The 17,392-nt window shown below is 36.3% G+C and overlaps 1 protein-coding gene and 1 long non-coding RNA gene across 4 annotated transcripts in view; one reads left to right on the top strand and one right to left on the bottom strand.

The window, feature by feature from the left end:
- LOC147874790 (uncharacterized) overlaps positions 1-17,392 on the bottom strand; it is a 246,716-nt gene that overhangs the window by 145,098 nt on the left and 84,226 nt on the right. The gene's annotated exons all lie outside the window — the stretch shown is intronic.
- LOC110838846 (cell adhesion molecule 2-like) overlaps positions 1-17,392 on the top strand; it is a 316,884-nt gene that overhangs the window by 265,389 nt on the left and 34,103 nt on the right. For both annotated transcript variants that reach the window (XM_087343363.1, XM_087343362.1), the window contains exon 5: positions 13,874-14,099. In XM_087343363.1, coding sequence (XP_087199489.1) covers positions 13,874-14,099 — 226 coding nt within the window. The remainder of the gene's footprint in view (positions 1-13,873; positions 14,100-17,392) is intronic.

Below are 17,392 nucleotides of genomic sequence, written 5' to 3'. Positions count from 1 at the left end.
TGGAATCGTAGCTCGAGAAGTTCATTCTGCGCTCTGGCGTGGTATAACTACCATTTTGTTCTATATATCGATTTTCAAGGAGCTAACGAGATATGGCTGATGTGTAATTACATTTCAAATGTCAGGCGACTTGGTGAGCTGTCGTAGCGGGAGGTGTCTGGAATAAGCCTGCCTTTGAAGACATTCGCTTTGCAAAATGAGAAATCATGCTGAAAGCTGAATTACGTCATGTGAAGAGACACGATTAATTTTATGAACAGAAAATGTAAATTATGAGAATTTCTTAGTTCATACATTTCTGTGACCATTACGGACGTCATGCTTTTCTGTTAATTATTTATAATGTATTTTCGTAAGGCCCTGGTTTCAAATCTCAATCACGATAGATTCTTCATGGTACTCATTTCACCACGAGAATTATGAGTGCTTTAAATTCACCACGACCGATTCCTTCCACATCCTTGTCCAGTAAATTCGTAACCTCCTACATTTACTACGACAATAATCTGCTGTTTGTTTAATTTAATAGACTCGTTATTTTATATATTATATATTAATGTAAAATCGAATATTTCGATAAAGAACATCATTTAATATTTTAAATATTTTAAAATGTTAATTATTGTAATATTTTAATATTTAATAAGAATTATTGTGATTAGACGGACAAGATTTAATATATACTTATTATATCACAATATGACGCAACTTTACCATCGTCATTTTAATTTTATAGGTTTCAAAATGTTCCTCTGTCTTTAGTGAGTACATATCTTGGTTAGTAATACAAAGGCATGCGTGTGTGTGAAATTTAATCGTTGATTGAGTTTGGAATGTCTGAGTAAAACATCTGAACCCAAGAGAGAACGTGACAGAAGGCTGAAAAATGTCACAAAATTCGGAGTTTCGTAATTTGTAATCTCCTTCGTATAAACCTGACGTCTTATTATAAGGTTGTGGACAAAGGCTGATAGTATGGGAAGGTAATGTAGCACTCATGGGGGATAAGAAATGCATTAAAAGTGTAGTCGAAAAGCTTTCGGTTGGAGATTACTTGTTACAAACAATCGTATGTAAAAGGAACATATTAAAATTAATTTTAAACAGTCTATGAGCTCAGACTGCATTCGAATCGGTCGGTATCTGATGAAATAGTTTTAAACATGAGAATGAAATTAATGATTCCATAAAAGGTTGGGTAATACACTGAACTAGTTAGTAACCATCAGCTTTTCAAGAAAGATCATGTTCCATTTAGTCAATTTTTGTTTAGACTATTATAGTCTAATAATTATGTGATGCTTTTAAAATTATAAATTGGGGGAGATGTGAGGTTGTCCACGATCACTTTTAAACACGAAATCTTGAAACTTTAGAGGTATATAGGGCTAAAGTTGTTCTAGAAATATTAACTATTTATCACAAGAAAAATTCTTTAATTTTTAATTTAAGAAATGTGACCGATTATCTCCTTAAGAACGATTTTAAACACAAGTCTACCTTTGTGACTAAATCAGTGATATGAGTAGGCTTAAAGGTAAAATGGAGTTAAAGTTCCAATCACCTTTGACCTCCGTAGACGGAGATAAGTGGTCAGCGATCTGCTGTTTTATGACTGTTTCTAAAGGATCAGTTAGGATCCGTAGATGTTCTGGTGAACATAAGTTTTGAAAGCAAACGGATGACTTTCAGCCTTTTTGAAGCAATAATAACTCAAAAGATACAAACTCCTGGACAGATCTCGACCAAACACGGTATGATCGATCCCCAGTAATTTCTTAAAGTCATTAATTTTAAGAGCCAATGTAACTTAAATTTGACGTGTCTACACTATAAAACAGACTATTGCGTATTTGTGTTCGTATTACCGTGGGGAATACGAAGAACATGGCTTGCAAAATGACTACGTAAACAATTTTTACTAAATCAACACGCATCAGCGATATGAAGTTGATATTTAAAGTAAGTTCAAAGAAAGGTTGTTTTATTTACTGAAAAAATTACTTTTGTCTTGTTATTGCCTCTCAATATCTGTACATTAAAAATATTATTATTTCTCATTAAATCACAAATAAATTACTAAACATCATTAATGTTTATAATAGTGACTCAACTAAAATTTTTATTACAATAGTAACAGAAAACTTCCATTATGCTAAAATGTGCTCATATTACCTTTACACGGGGAAATCTTATTACCCGGAACGCTGATATTAATTTGCAGCCAATGGTACGTAGCTATACTGCATTGAGAATTAATTTTACAATATTAATAGCAGAAGCTATTTGATCTGTACGTAAAATACACGAGCGAAGCAAAAATAAACCTCGCATTCAATCAATATTTATAAAAGAACAGCAACTTTCATTACACTACAGTCCTCATCACAGCCGACAAAATCATGAAAGCTATTCCACGAAATATTACGTTACAGACAGAAGGAATCTAAAGGTATTCATATTATCTACAGTTCTCATAAATTCCTGAATTCCCCTACAGTTGAAAACTGACGGAAAAATAACAGGCCATGCCCTTAATTTTGGCCTATTTACGAAAAAGATTAATGTCTGTTTTGAATTGGGTCCACGTGCTAATGTCGGTTAATAATTCTACTGCAATATGAGAATGATAGCCCGAAACAATTAATTACGAGGGTCGCTCATTAAATAATGCCCCACATTTTTTTTCTCAGCCAATAATGAAGATAGAAAAGTGTACTTTTACATGCTTGAGATTTGATGTTTCTCGCGTTCGTGTACGGAGTTTCAAATGATTCCAACCAATGGCGGAGCTGTAGTGAACTGTTAAAATGGCGTCTGTGAACGACTCTCGTTACAAGCAACGAGCTGTAATTGAATTCTTTTTTGCTGAAAAAGAAACTGTGGTGAACATTCATAAATGTTTGTGTGCGGTGTATGGAAGCTGTGCAGTCGATAGGAGCACCGTTGGTCGCTGGGCTAAGAGAGTTAAAGCTTCAGGAAGTGAAGAAACCGAGCTCCATGATCTGCCGCGCTCTGGGCGTCCTGCCACAGCCACCACTCCAGACATGTTGAACCGCGCGGATGCCATTATTCGTGAGGATCGGCGCATCACAACTCGACAATTGGCCCAACAGCTTTCAGTCAGCAATGGAAGTGTAATTGCAATTATCCAGGCTCTCGCATATTCGAAGGTGTGCGCAAGATGGGTTCCACGAAGTCTCACAGCAGACCACAGGATTCAAAGGAAAACAATTTCTTCTGAATTGTTGGAAGCGTTTTGATGCTGAGGGATCATTACAGGTGACGAAACCTGGATACACCACTTTGAGCCGGAGACAAAAAGGCAGTCAATGGAGTGGCATCACCCTCAATCACCGAGAAAGAAGAAATTCAAGACAACTCCCTCCGCCGGAAAAGTCATGATGACTGTCTTTTGGGACAGTGATGGGTTCATTCTTGTGGGTGTAATGCCAAGAGGTGCGAGACGCGTACATCGGGACCCTGAAACCCTCAAGAAGCGTTTCCGACGAGCTCGGCCTTACAAGCATCCAGCAGAAATTTTGCTCCTGCACGACAATGCACGCCCTCACACAAGTCCGAGAACCCGGGAAGAAATCACCAAATTGGGTTGGACGGTGCTGCCCCATCCACCCTCCGACTTTCATCTCTTTGGGCCACTCAAAGATGCTATCCGCGGAACAAGGTTTGAAGATGACGAGAGCGTGATTCAAGCAGTGAGGACATGGCTACGTGCACAGGACAAGAGCTGGTACCGGCAAGGCATGCACGCACTTGTTCCACGATGGCGTAAAGCCGTACAAGTTGATGGGGACTATGTGGAAAAATAGTATGTGTAAGGGAAACATTGATTTATATTGTCACTAAATTTCAGCCATCTTGAATAAATATATTCTGAGGAAAAAAATGTGGGGCATTACTTAATGAGCGACCCTCGTACATATTCAGAATACATCATTTATATACTATCGGTGCTCAGAAAGTACGAGAAACGAGATACGAGGTGCGATCGGAAAGTTTCAAGACTACGCCTATAAAAACCCGTACACTTATCTCAGGTATTAAATTCATCCATCACCCTCGAAGTAGTTCCCCTGGGAGTGAACACAACGATCCCAGCGCCGCTGCCAAGCCTGGAAGCATCCCTGGAAATTTTTCTTTGTCAGCCTGTCAAGCACCATCTGCGATTCTGCCTGAATCTCTTGCCAAAGACTCGCCAAAACGGCTACGGAAACCTATGAAATGCTAAAGCAAGCATTTCGGGAGTCCGCAATGGGTCGTGCACAAACTTTTGTGTGGCATTCACGTTTTAAAAATGGCCGAACTTCTGTCGATGATGACGAGCGTTCTGGACGACCATCTTCGAGCACAACGCCCGAAAATGTTACGAAGATCGACGTCGTACCATGAACGACTTGTGCGACATTGTTGGGATAGGCTATGGGACCTGTCAGCTGATTCTAAAGGAAGAACTCCACATGCGACGCCAAGGCTCCTGTCTGAGAACCAGAAGCAGAATCGACTTCTCGTTTGTCAGGAGCTCAAAGATCTTGCAAGAACCGACCCCAACTTCCTTTCTAAGCTCCGTGTGACTTCTTCCTCTTCCCAAAGATGAAAATTCAGCTAAAGGGAAGGAGATTTGAGACGATAGAAGAGATTCAAGCAGAATCGCAGATGGTGCTTGACAGGCTGACAAAGAAAGATTTCCAGGGATGCTTCCAGGCTTGGCAGCGGCGGTGGGATCGTTGTGTTCACTCCCAGGGGAACTATTTCGAGGGTGATGGATGAATTTAATACCTGAGATAAGTGTACGGGTTTTTATATGCGCAGTCTTGAAACTTTGCGATCGCACCTCGTATGTATCATTTCAGGATTTTAATTATTATGCATATTACTAACTCCAGAAAGATATTAACTGGATTCGACTGAAATACAATAGTAATTATACTATGAAACTGCAATTGAATACCATTTGTTTAACGAGGTACTTGTATATTCATAAACTGATGTAAAGCATTTGGGAATTTTGAATGAAATAATTCTATAAATTCACGTGCGCCAGCATCTTTCTGTCCATCACATGTCACAATTAAATTTGTACGTTTACATTAGAAATTATATTTGTCACATGTATTAAACACACCACATTTCATAACCTCAATGTTAGTTTAGTATTCCATTTTAAGCTGTGGTGTATTTGTGTACTATTCAATTATAATAGTTATAATTGTAGTAATTCTGTATTGTACTCTGCTAATTTTCAATGAATGGTTATTTTGTGATATTTTCTTCTTTGCTTGTAGATTATGTAAGGAAGCTGTCAAGTACTTAGCGCCTAGTGATATGCAAATTAATACGTAAAGAACAGAAATGTTGTGGAAGGAAGAAGTTTTGGCCTAATTTAAAGTATTATCCCAATATTTGTCTGGAGATACTAAGGAAATATACGAAATACCCCTGTTTTATTATAGCCGGGATTTAAATCGAAGACCTCCCAAATACGAAGCTGGAATGCTAATGACTAGGTCCCGCTTTAATTAATTTTGCGTCGAATAGGATGGAAATTTTTTTTTTAAATCTGCAAACATGAACTTTCTCGGGGTGCCATCATTGATTTCGCTAGAAGACACAGAAAGGCTACGAGAAATCTATCGGAATAAATAGTAGATCAGGGGAGACTTGCTAATATCATAAAGATTTTCTCGACTCGCTAATATACAAATTAACGTAATTGTTTACAGAATTTCATTACGCTAATTTTGTAATTAAACTTCCAGCTCAGCGTTCGCAGAACATTTCAAATATTAAAAGACCATTACTCCCCATACCGTGTATATAGACAGAAAAAATAAATATATTAAATAGTCTCTACATCAGTTCTGTATGGTTTTGCTTGCCTAATGGGTCCAGATATTATCCATCTTTTACAGATGGGGGCAATATATTCTGTTCGCATTCAGAATTAATTTATGAAGCTATAAATTATTTCAAAGTCTTGACAGGACTCCTTGCACCGGGTTAGCCGGGCTTATAGGCCTCTCGTGAGACCTTTACTTAACATAGCATAACATATAACATATCCATGTATCGAGTTGGATTAGAACCCACAATTTCAGTGTTCAAATAGTCCAATGCACGTCTTGGTCAGAGATAATTTACTTAAAAATATTGGAGGCTAATTACTACAAACCCAAACATATCACAGATATCACAGTGTATATAATATTTAATTATATAATTATTTGTTCAGGTAAATTATGCTGTTAGTAAACTGTTTGCTTCTTACTGTTGTTAATTGTGAATTTAATTGTATTTTTATAAGAAATCGTCAGGTGATAACGCGGAACGCAAAAGTTAATTTTATCTTGTTTTTATGGAGTGACTCTTTATTCGTAACGGGAATAATAATTCTGCCATATCGCCCTAATAACCACAGAGGAAAAGTTCGTCAAGGGTTTGAAAAAGTGATAAAACCGAACAATGAAACGTCTTAAATGACCTTAAAGTCTCATTACTAAATAAATATTCGCCAAATAAAAGCTTAAATATATTTTTTTTCAAACACGACTCGTCGTACAATATATTTGTGCATAAAACAAGATGACCCAAAAAGTTTTATTTTGTATACGTTTCGTTTTGGTAAATATTTATTTGATTAACAATACTAGTAATTTATGACTGTTTACAGCAGGCATGTCAAATTTGCAAACCTCTTTGTTTTATGAGGCCTGACTGAGCTCTTGAATTGTACAGTACATAAATTACGACCTTAAATTTCCCAATTTTAATAAATTGTGTTTAAAATGCATGGCAAATGAGTACATCGTTTTGTAAATAGCCACTTGTGTACCGTTGTTCTCCATTACTACTAAATTATATTAAAATGTGTTATATTGAAATATTTGTAGGAAAACAGAGAAATTCAATTTATGGTGGTTGTGTTTTGCCCTACGTAGCCGGGGCGTGACGCTGAACACTCACTCCCATCTAGCGACGAGATCAAGAATGAGTAGGAGCTATACATCCCCTCCCTTAAAGCGCCTACATGGCGTATAGTGGGAAAACTTTTTTAATAATCCTATTTATGAATTTTCCCACCCACGTGAAGTCCCCTGGGATATTCATACCATTTATAAGCTGCCCTTAGTAAACAGAGTTTGACAAGCCTGATGTATGGTAATGTCTACAATTTCACCAAGTTTTATTAATTGTATTACTTACTAAAACATGTACGAGGTGCGATCAGAAAGTTTTCAGACTGTGTCAATAGAGTGCGAACCGGATGGGACCTGTCAGCTGATTCTAAAGGAAGAACTCCACATGCGACGCATCCTGTCTGAGGACCAGAAGCAGAATCGACTTCTCGTTTGTCAGGAGCTCAAAGATCTTGCAAGAACCGACCCCAACTTCCTTTCTAAGCTCCGTGTGACTTCTTCCTCTTCCCAAAGATGAAAATTCAGCTAAAGGGAAGGAGATTTGAGACGATAGAAGAGATTCAGGCAGAATCGCAGATGGTGCTTGACAGGCTGACAAAGAAAGATTTCCAGGGATGCTTCCAGGCTTGGCAGCGGCGCTGGGATCGTTTTGTTCACTCCCAGGGGAACTACTTCGAGGGTGATGGATGAATTTAATACCTGAGATAAGTGTACGGGTTTTTATAGGCGCAGTCTTGAAACTTTCTGATCGCACCTCGTAATAGCTACACGGCAGATACTGGTTCATCGTCTCGGAGAGCCCGGTTTCATCCAGGGTAACTTTAGTTGAGATTCGTAGTGGACAGAGTTGATACCTACCTAGTAGATCAGGCTTTTGTCCAACTTATTTGGTTTCATTTTGCTAATTATCATCCCCCACCGTGAATATTCTTCTATCACCGTCCCACAAGATATGCGATATAACTGATGATATAGCAGATTACTCGTACCTTCTGGTCCTGTGTTACGAGCCTCACCTGACACCTGACTGGAGTCAGAGTAAAATGATTATTGTTTTCACGTTATTTGGTAGATAATTCAGGTAACATGTGGCCAATAACCATACGCTGACACGAATATGGAGATAGCTTAGCGCCTAGAAATCTCAAAATATAATGAAGCATATTTCAACGTTTAAAGTTCGTATTATGTTTCAATATCGGTTTTAGTAGCCGAAAAATTAACAGACCTTCTGTAGGGGTGTAGGAGTCATAATGGCGACTTAACGGCAATTAAATCTCGGAATATGCCCTACGCTTACTGAGCTAGTCGGTGGCTACACCGTTTTAAGGGCAAACTAAGACTAAAACATTAAACTTGGTTGGACCTGAAAGTCCTAGGAGATTTTATTAAATGATAATTAGATTATTTTGTTCGCCAGATTATTCTTTTCCAAAAAGGGCTGCAATTATTTTTCATAGTTCTGCTTAGGTGCCCCTCGTTTTTGATTTTTTTTATTAAAGAAACGAGCCACATATGGTCATGTATCCGTTAAAACATTTGAACCACTAGACCAATAATCAGAAAACTTTACATGAAATTCATGTCATTGATAGCTACACGGCCACGTAAATTTTTAAATTCTTACGACCAGTGTTACCAACATGGTGAACGCGCGAACTTGTGATGTGTAGGCGACACTATTATTATATTATTATTATTTAGTGTTCTGTCTGACGACAGGTCCATATGAACAGGATCCTTCCATCCTTTTCTCGGACTGGGACCTGTTCATATACGTTCTTGGCAGATGATCCAGAAGTGGTTTGCCATTGCCTTCTTCTGTGTGTGAATGGAGTAATTGTTGGGATGCCACGGAGGAAAACTCCGTGTTGCCTAGACCACGGCCTTGCCCAACACAAGTTATAAATTCGGGCACTGCCGGGAATCGAACCCGAGGCCCCCAGGATTACAAGGCTAGTGTTCTAACCGCTAGACCATCGTGGCTGTTAGGCGACACTAGCGCCACTTAATAAGTGATTCTGAAAGTGGTGCTTATGGGAAAAAGTTTCATAAAAATATATCACTATTACTGCAGAAATTTTTCTGTAGAATATAAAAAATCAACATGGTGTTTGATAACATTAACTAATAAGATATTCGAGTTATGCTTACGAAATTAGGTGTAGTCATAAGAAAAAGGTAGGAAACTTTCAGGTTAATTTACGTCCAACAAATTAAACGTAAACTTATTCTGTGCTTCAAAATAATATTAATAATGTTTACGCATTTAACAGCTCCAAACAATAGGTCTAAATACTTTAACTTGGAAAGAGAATTCTATCGTATGACAATGTATACACTAGTTTTACCTGACAGCCAGCACTTAAACTGTTCTTTTTAGGTTATGTTTTCATTATTAAAATAGACTGCTAACAACTCATCAAATTTGTAGATCGTAAATTTGTGGAGTATGAAACTAGACACGAATACCGCTCGACATTGATTGTTTATCTACGTATCGTAATCGACTGTTCGGCCAATATCTTGTACTACGGGTCTGTCAGATGCTGTATATAATTCCTTGGATATGTCCTTAACATTTTATTTATCTTTTGAATTTGGACACACAATTCACTTATTCATTCGTTCATTGGAAACAATTCTATAGTAGTTTAATATTTTACCACAAAATAATCAGGCTGCTTAATTGTATAATTATATTTACGTTTGAAAATTATGTCCTTGAGGGTTCTGCCGCCGTGTGGACTGCCAACGTTTCGGAGAAACGTACTGTTTCCATCTTCCGGGCGCCATATGACACCAGAACCCAAAAGAACACTATTATCATTGTCACCGACGCGAAAAACTAAGATCTCAGACACGTTTATAATTTCCCCCATGGGTAAATTATACTTTAAAGACCAATTATTTTGAGGATATTAAATGTTATTTTTAATAAAATAAACTTTAATATAAAATGTTAAGAAATGTATTGTGTCATTTCACATATTTTGATACGAAACAGAAAAGTACCACAAAGAATCTAATTGAAACTTTAATTTATGTGATGTGGCGTTACAGTAAGACAAGGTGCGTCACACATTTCTTTCTACCCTGCTTTCGTAATGGACAGGATCTTTTCCTACTACACCCTTTCTAATTCATGATTCATTAATCGTCTCATCCTTTAACTTCGTACTCTACTGACAACTTCATTAAATAAACCACAAATGAGACAGCGAACAACTGACAAATCAGTTAATTAAGAAAATTAGATTTCTTCTCTTCACTTGTCAGGGACTTTTAACTAACAACAGCTCGTGACATAGAACAAGAGAATTTCTCTCAGACTGTACGAAAAGTGGCGTAGATTGTTATCGGCTTAACATTATCGTTGGTAATAAATCACTTGTTTAATTTAACCGTATATCCCTCGCACCGTAGCTGATAAAAATGCTGAGTTCGCCGATTGATTGTACTTTGAACGAAACTTCAAAATAAATTGCCTGTGTGATCATTTTCTCCCATAATCCCACTCAAACTGCCTACAAACGCAAACCCCATCCAACTCCCAACATTCCCCTGCATAATAATAATGGTCTGCGGAGAAATTTTACAACCCATACGTGAGTAAAATTAATTTATTCGGTAGGATGAGAAAATACCATTTATGAATAATTGATATAATTCGCGTGTGTCCATTGGAGTTTCGCTATAGATCCAACGATAATCTGCACTGCGCAAGATTTTGTACGATAAATTGAAATGTAACGTCAACCCAGGTTATATAACTTCATAGCTTAATATAAACTAATATAAGTGTCTATTACGCGTTAAGGGTTGGTTATAACACGGAGAGTTTTCCTCCTGGGGCTTCCCCGGTTTCTCCGTGGCATCCCAACAATTACTCCATTCACACACAGAAGAAGGCAATGGCAAACCACTTCTGGATCATCTGCCAAGAACGTATGTGAACAGGTCCCAGTCCGAGAAAAGGATGGAAGGATCCTGTTCATATGGACCTGTCGTCAGACAGAACACTAAATAATAATAAGATGAGGTGGTCTAGCGGTTAGAACGCTGGCCTTGTAATCCTGGGGTCTCGGGTTCGATTCCCGGCGGTGCCCGAATTTATAACTTGTGTTGGGCAAGGCCGTGGTCTAGGCAACAAGGAGTTTTCCTCCGTGGCATCCCAACAATTACTCCATTCACACACAGAAGAAGGCAATGGCAAACCACTTCTGGATCATCTGCCAAGAACGTATATGAACAGGTCCCAGTCCGAGAAAAGGATGGAAGGATCCTGTTCATATGGACCTGTCGTCAGACAGAACACTAAATAATAATACTGTTTAGTGATGCGAAATTCTCTCAGGACCTGGTCACAATTTATATTAGCACTAGTGAAATGGTGACGTCACTCATTTTCAGTGTCAAAATCACTCAGACTGTTAAGTGACAGTGTCTCTATTAAAATCCGCTCAGTGTTTCGAATTCATTATAGTACTCCACCAGGCTTTTACATATTCTGACTGTTATAAGCATCCATCAAACTGTGAGAAATTTTTAAAACGCATAATTTTACCACGTGTTTAATATGTGCATGAGGAATTTGGTGTGTCGGGTTAAGGAAAGTGCATAGTTTAACGGTACTCAAGGAGAATATTTGAAAAATGGAATTTTCAGGAAAATGGGGAAAATATCATAACAAGTGTAGGTTCCGTATTATTGTAAGAAATTGTATATGGATGTTCCTCAAGGAAAATTCTTCCTCTTGTATGCATTCAAAAATGAAGACATCTTTACGTAATAAACAAAATATAATAAATGCTAAACCTCAGATGTCTTTGTTATGAGACCTTCATAGCAGCCGAGTACATCCTAACGTGAAAACACGTCATAAGTTCGTATTACTGATGTTCTTACTACATTTCTCTATTTCTCTCCTTAATCCTGTTCCCTATTCCTTAACTTCATTTCTTAACGTATTCTATTACACTATTTTTCAAATGTTTCATACAATCAAATCATCAAGTGATTAATACACTGCATACATTGAGGTAGCGATCTGCAGTGGTATTCAACCTCTTTTGTTCGCGTATCCCCAGATATAATTTCTCTTTAACTTCGTACCCCAAAGTTGTTGGTGTATAATTCAAGTTATACATAGCATATAATCTACATCTAAAATAAATTAAATAAATTACATTACTGATTATTCAGTGTTTATCATAAAATAATATATATTTTTTAAATTTCACGTACCCCCTAAGATGTCTTTGCGTACCCCCAGATAGAATTTCTCTTCAACTTTGTACCCCCAAAGTTGTTGGTATATAATTCAAGTTATACATAGTATATAATCTACATCTAAAATAAATTAAATAAATTGCATTACTGATTATTAAGTGTTTATCATAAAATAATATATATATATATATATTTTTTTTTTTAAATTTCACGTACCCCCTAAGATGTCTTTGCGTACCCCCAGATAGAATTTCTCTTCAACTTTGTACCCCCAAAGTTGTTGGTGTATAATTCAAGTTATACATAGTATATAATCTACATCTAAAATAAATTAAATAAATTGCATTACTGATTATTAAGTGTTTATCATAAAATAATATATATATATATATATATTTTTTAAATTTCACGTACCCCCTAAGATGTCTTTGCGTACCCCCAGATAGAATTTCTCTTCAACTTTGTACCCCCAAAGTTGTTGGTGTATAATTCAAGTTATACATAGTATATAATCTACATCTAAAATAAATTAAATAAATTACATTACTGATTATTCAGTGTTTATCATAAAATAATATATATTTTTTTAAATTTCACGTAACTCCTAAGATTCTTCGCGTACCCCAGGTTGAATACCACTGCTATAGATCAATATCAAGTGCTTGAAGAAAGAGGGACGCATAACGTAAAACATTCTAAGACATTAAACACTCGACAGTAAAAATCTCTCAAAATTTCTCCATATTTGAAAAAATCGTTATTGAGGCTGACGTTCTTGGAAACAGTTTTCCTTTAAGACAAACCCAAAGGAAGAAGTCGCTAGGATTTGTGTCCGGGCTACTGGGTGGCCACTTCTGTCCACAGCCATGGCCAACAGGATGTCAGTGAGAAATAACACTTGGACCTAAAGGGTTTTGCAGGAAGTTTGCTGCCTGTGGTGTAGCCCCATCTTGCATGAACCACTGTGCACTGAACGGCAAACCAGGGTGGGGCACGGAATTGGTACCCTATTTGCTTTAACGATACGTGCCGTCGAGTTATCACGTTCGTAGCCGTTAACGTTTCTGAAGTTGTATGACAGAACGTTGGTCATATTGAACACATTATACATAAAGATACATCTCCACGAATTGTCCTTGTGTGCACAGATACATATATGTAAATTATATCGATTAAACATGTGTTACTCATTGAGAATGAAAACAAGAGGGCCCTACGGGAGGCCAAAGTCTCTTATTCTCATGTCTGGAAAGAATTTAAAACAAGGAGAGTAAAAGACTCCCCCCCCCCTTTTTTTTTTTTTTTTTTTTTTTTTTGAAATTGGTTCGCTCGTGTGTGTGCAGGTTCCCAGTCATTCTTTACTCCAAATTTCATTTTTGTTGTTTTTCCTTTCCTTTCCTTCTTCCTACACTTTATTCTTTCCTTCATAATTTCTTCACACCGATTACGTTTAACCATTATCCGTAATATGAAGTTCGCATCTCAATTATTATATTCGCCTTCTGGATTGTAACTCCACATGAACATGTACGTAGACACCAGGAGCACACTGCCTCCATCTTCATCCATCCCTGAGTACTAGTAAATGCTACTTCGAAACTCTGGTATCTGCCTCCAGTTTCACGCGGATATAAAACCCAGAAGACCATCTTCGACATTGTCACAGCTGTGAGACCTCAAAATTCGTATTGTATTCTTTTTTTAAGGTTCTGGATCCTCCACCTACCATTATCTTCCCGGAACCTGGAGGAAGCTTGGAAACTTCGAGATCTACCCTGGAGCTGGAAGCGGAGAGGGCAACCTCCCGTGACACCAGGTTAAGACTACGGTGCGAGGCTTGGCTCTTCAAGCTTTATCGGCGCAGCAGTGAAGAAGTCGAGCTTCATGAGGACACTCCGCAGATCGCATCTGTACTAGGTCCCAGCATAACGGGTGAGGTCATCATTTGTCATAAGGAGAGCCAGAGTGTATTTGTGATTTAAATCAAAGTAAAATTTGTCCCACTATACGCCATGTAGGCGCTTCGGGGGAGAGATCATATAGCTCCTACTCATTCTTTAACTCGGCACTAGATGGCATCACGCCCCGGCCGCGCTTTAACCCCGGCAAAGGAACCCGGTACCCATTTGATGGCTGCGAGGACCCCAGAACAGCTCTAGACACAGAGGCTATAGGAAATATCCTCTGCCCCCGTCGGGGATCGAACCCCTGGTCGCCAAGTCCTTAGCTAGTTACTACATTGACTATGATAGGGAAAAGATATTCTTGTAGGTATACGTAGACAATTTTAAATATCGACTAAATTATTTAGGGTTACTCAGAATCAGAAATGAGTCCTAAACGTTGAAAATATTACATATAATCTTGTCTGCTAATTATAAATGTATGCGTTACAGCTTAATTATCTTCGTAACACGTAAAGAATACTGCAGTTGAGTCCTGACTTGCAATTTTTCGTTAATTGTTAAATGAGCACTATATTGTTAATTAACACCCAATCCACTACTGTAATAAGCTGGGAAGTGTAAAAATATATTCATAAAGAGTAAACATATTTGCAAAAGAGTTCTTTGCTATCCCGCATATTTGATACTTAATTTATTATAGATAAAAATCCATTTTTGAAAAGTATATCACACCGTGAAAACTCAGAAACAATTTATCTTATAAGCTGTTGAATACATAAAATATAATGAGAATAATGTTTGATGTCACGACGCAAAATTTGTATTATGAGCTGTTTCTTATAAAAATCTAGAAAATTTTAAATGAGCTTCACGTAAACTGTGGTTAACATTGGAACGACGGAACAAAAAATAACTGTAGATCCACAATATGAATTTCTGCCAACATCCGTTGAATAATTTCTGATATAAAACAGCCTTACAGACGAGTTCATATATGATCTCCCTATTAAGCATGAAATCTTTGAAACCGAAGCTTGTAATTAACTAACAAACCAATTAATCACGCAGCCAAGCGCAAGATTTAGTCCAATGATAGGTTAAATCATTCCTGCGTTAAAACACAAAGCTGATCTTGAAAAAGAGTGTTTTGTGAGCTACATCTGGAGACATGTCAGGGATTTGGCTGGACTTATTCAGAGTAGCGTCTAGTCTAAATAATTTGCCTATATGACAATTAAGTCACAGCCTAACACGACATTTCTCTGTTACAAATGTTAACTGGTAAATGTTTTTAACGAATTAATCTCTATTTGTTTAAATCTTATCAGTCTAATCACAATAAAATTCCTATTAAATATTAAAATATTACCATAATTAACATTTAAATATTTAAAATATATTAAATGCTATTCTCTATCGAAATGTTCGATTTACATTAGAACATCACTTTTTACACGACATGTTTCAGTTCTAAATGAACCATCTTCAGGTGTATAAAAAATTATATAAACTTAAATATAATTTCTTAAATGCAACTTTTAGTCAGATGTTTATCAGATTTCAAATGATGTTTCGTTCTAGATTTTATTGTATTTTAATATCGTATTCGAAGTTCTGGATATGTACGTCGTGCTTAACATGATTTTTGTGTGGGTGAACGTTCTGTTGTTGTTTTTTATGATCCTGAAAAAGTAAATAATATAAAGACTAAATGAATTAATCTCTGTTTATACTGACAACCATACTTATATACCCAAAATTCATTATACTGACTCTAGAAGGTATATATTATTACCACTAGGATCTTAAATAGGTAACTACAATCACATAATGTTACCAACACGTACAAATCAATGACCAACTAACGTTCTATATTGTACGACATATCGAAGAACTGATTTAATGAATGATTTATTGATGTAGGATCAGATATTGCTATTTCATAAGCATTAGCATTTGATATGTTACAATCGCATTATCCTGCTTTGAGGTTGATGCAGAATATAACTATCCTATTACACATTTAGTAATTAGTAAGTATTCTATACACGTTAAACGCATTACAAAAGGCGCTGGACTACACGGCGGATGATATTTGAACTTCCCAGCCCAAACAACATAATGACGGAAACAATTTACGTCATAAGATGGTAAGGTTGCGTCATATTGTGATATAATAAGTATATATTAAGTCTTGTCCGTCTAATCACAATAAATTCTTATTAAATATTAAAATATTACAATAATTAACATTTAAAAATATTTAAAATATTAAATGATGTTCTTTATCGAAATATTCGATTTACATTAGACCATCATTTTTCATGTTTCACGACATGTTTCAGTTCCTAAAACAACCATCCTCAGGTGTATATAATTATATAAAGCTTCAAAACGATAAATAATTCTGGTAAAAATGTAATAAAAATGCACGCTGGCATAATGTATGAAAATTGTATTTGAATTATTTATATTTTTGAAGCTTTATATAATTATATACACCTGAGGATGGTTCTTTTAGGAACTGAAACATGTGAAACATGAAAAATGATGGTCTAATGTAAATCGAATATTTCGATAAAGAACATCATTTAATATTTTAAATGTTAATTATTGTAATATTTTAATATTTAATAAGAATTTATTGTGATTAGACGGACAAGATTTAATATATAATATATAAATTTACGTCATATAAACTATTTAAAGTAAATCTTCTGCCCAGAAAGAAAGATCAGAAAGGTTTTTCTATTAAACATGAATTTTAGTTTAATTGTCTTGTGCCTGCAACTCTTTTCACATTGTCACAGCTGAAAATCAAATCCAAAATTTCTTGGTTTACCTAATAATAAATAATGAGATGGTAAAATGGTGGGAAAAATGGTAATTTTTTTTATAAAATTCTATCTGACACTGCTTGGGGGACATGAGAAAAAACAAAGAAACATTTTCCGGTGTGTAGGCCGAGATACAACACGTGGAATCTAACGTATAAAATGTAAAGAATGCTCACCAGAGAACATCAAAATTTGATGAGGAAACCCAATGATTTGTGGTAGCCTGACCAGTAATCTGTCATTATAAAATAAAACTATTTTGCCTTTTTCCTTTCCCATCAATGAAGTTTGAAACAAAATGGGAGATGCTTTACTTCAGGTTTATTAATATGAATATCTGAGATTTACAGAGTAAATTTTCAATGCATTCGGATTTCTATTTTATGTGTCACTTTTCTTCCCAGAACTTGATATTTAAATACAGCGTAAGACGTGCATTAACAGACTAAGAGCCAATTACTGGTTTGATTGTACAGTCTTT

Source organism: Zootermopsis nevadensis, unplaced genomic scaffold (genome assembly GCF_977971745.1).
Source record: "Zootermopsis nevadensis isolate Lab colony 2312 unplaced genomic scaffold, Znev_1.0 Znev_ptg000005l, whole genome shotgun sequence".
Classification (NCBI taxonomy): domain Eukaryota; kingdom Metazoa; phylum Arthropoda; class Insecta; order Blattodea; family Termopsidae; genus Zootermopsis; species Zootermopsis nevadensis.
Note: the sequence above shows the minus strand (reverse complement) of the source record. Positions and strands in the feature narration are given on the sequence as shown.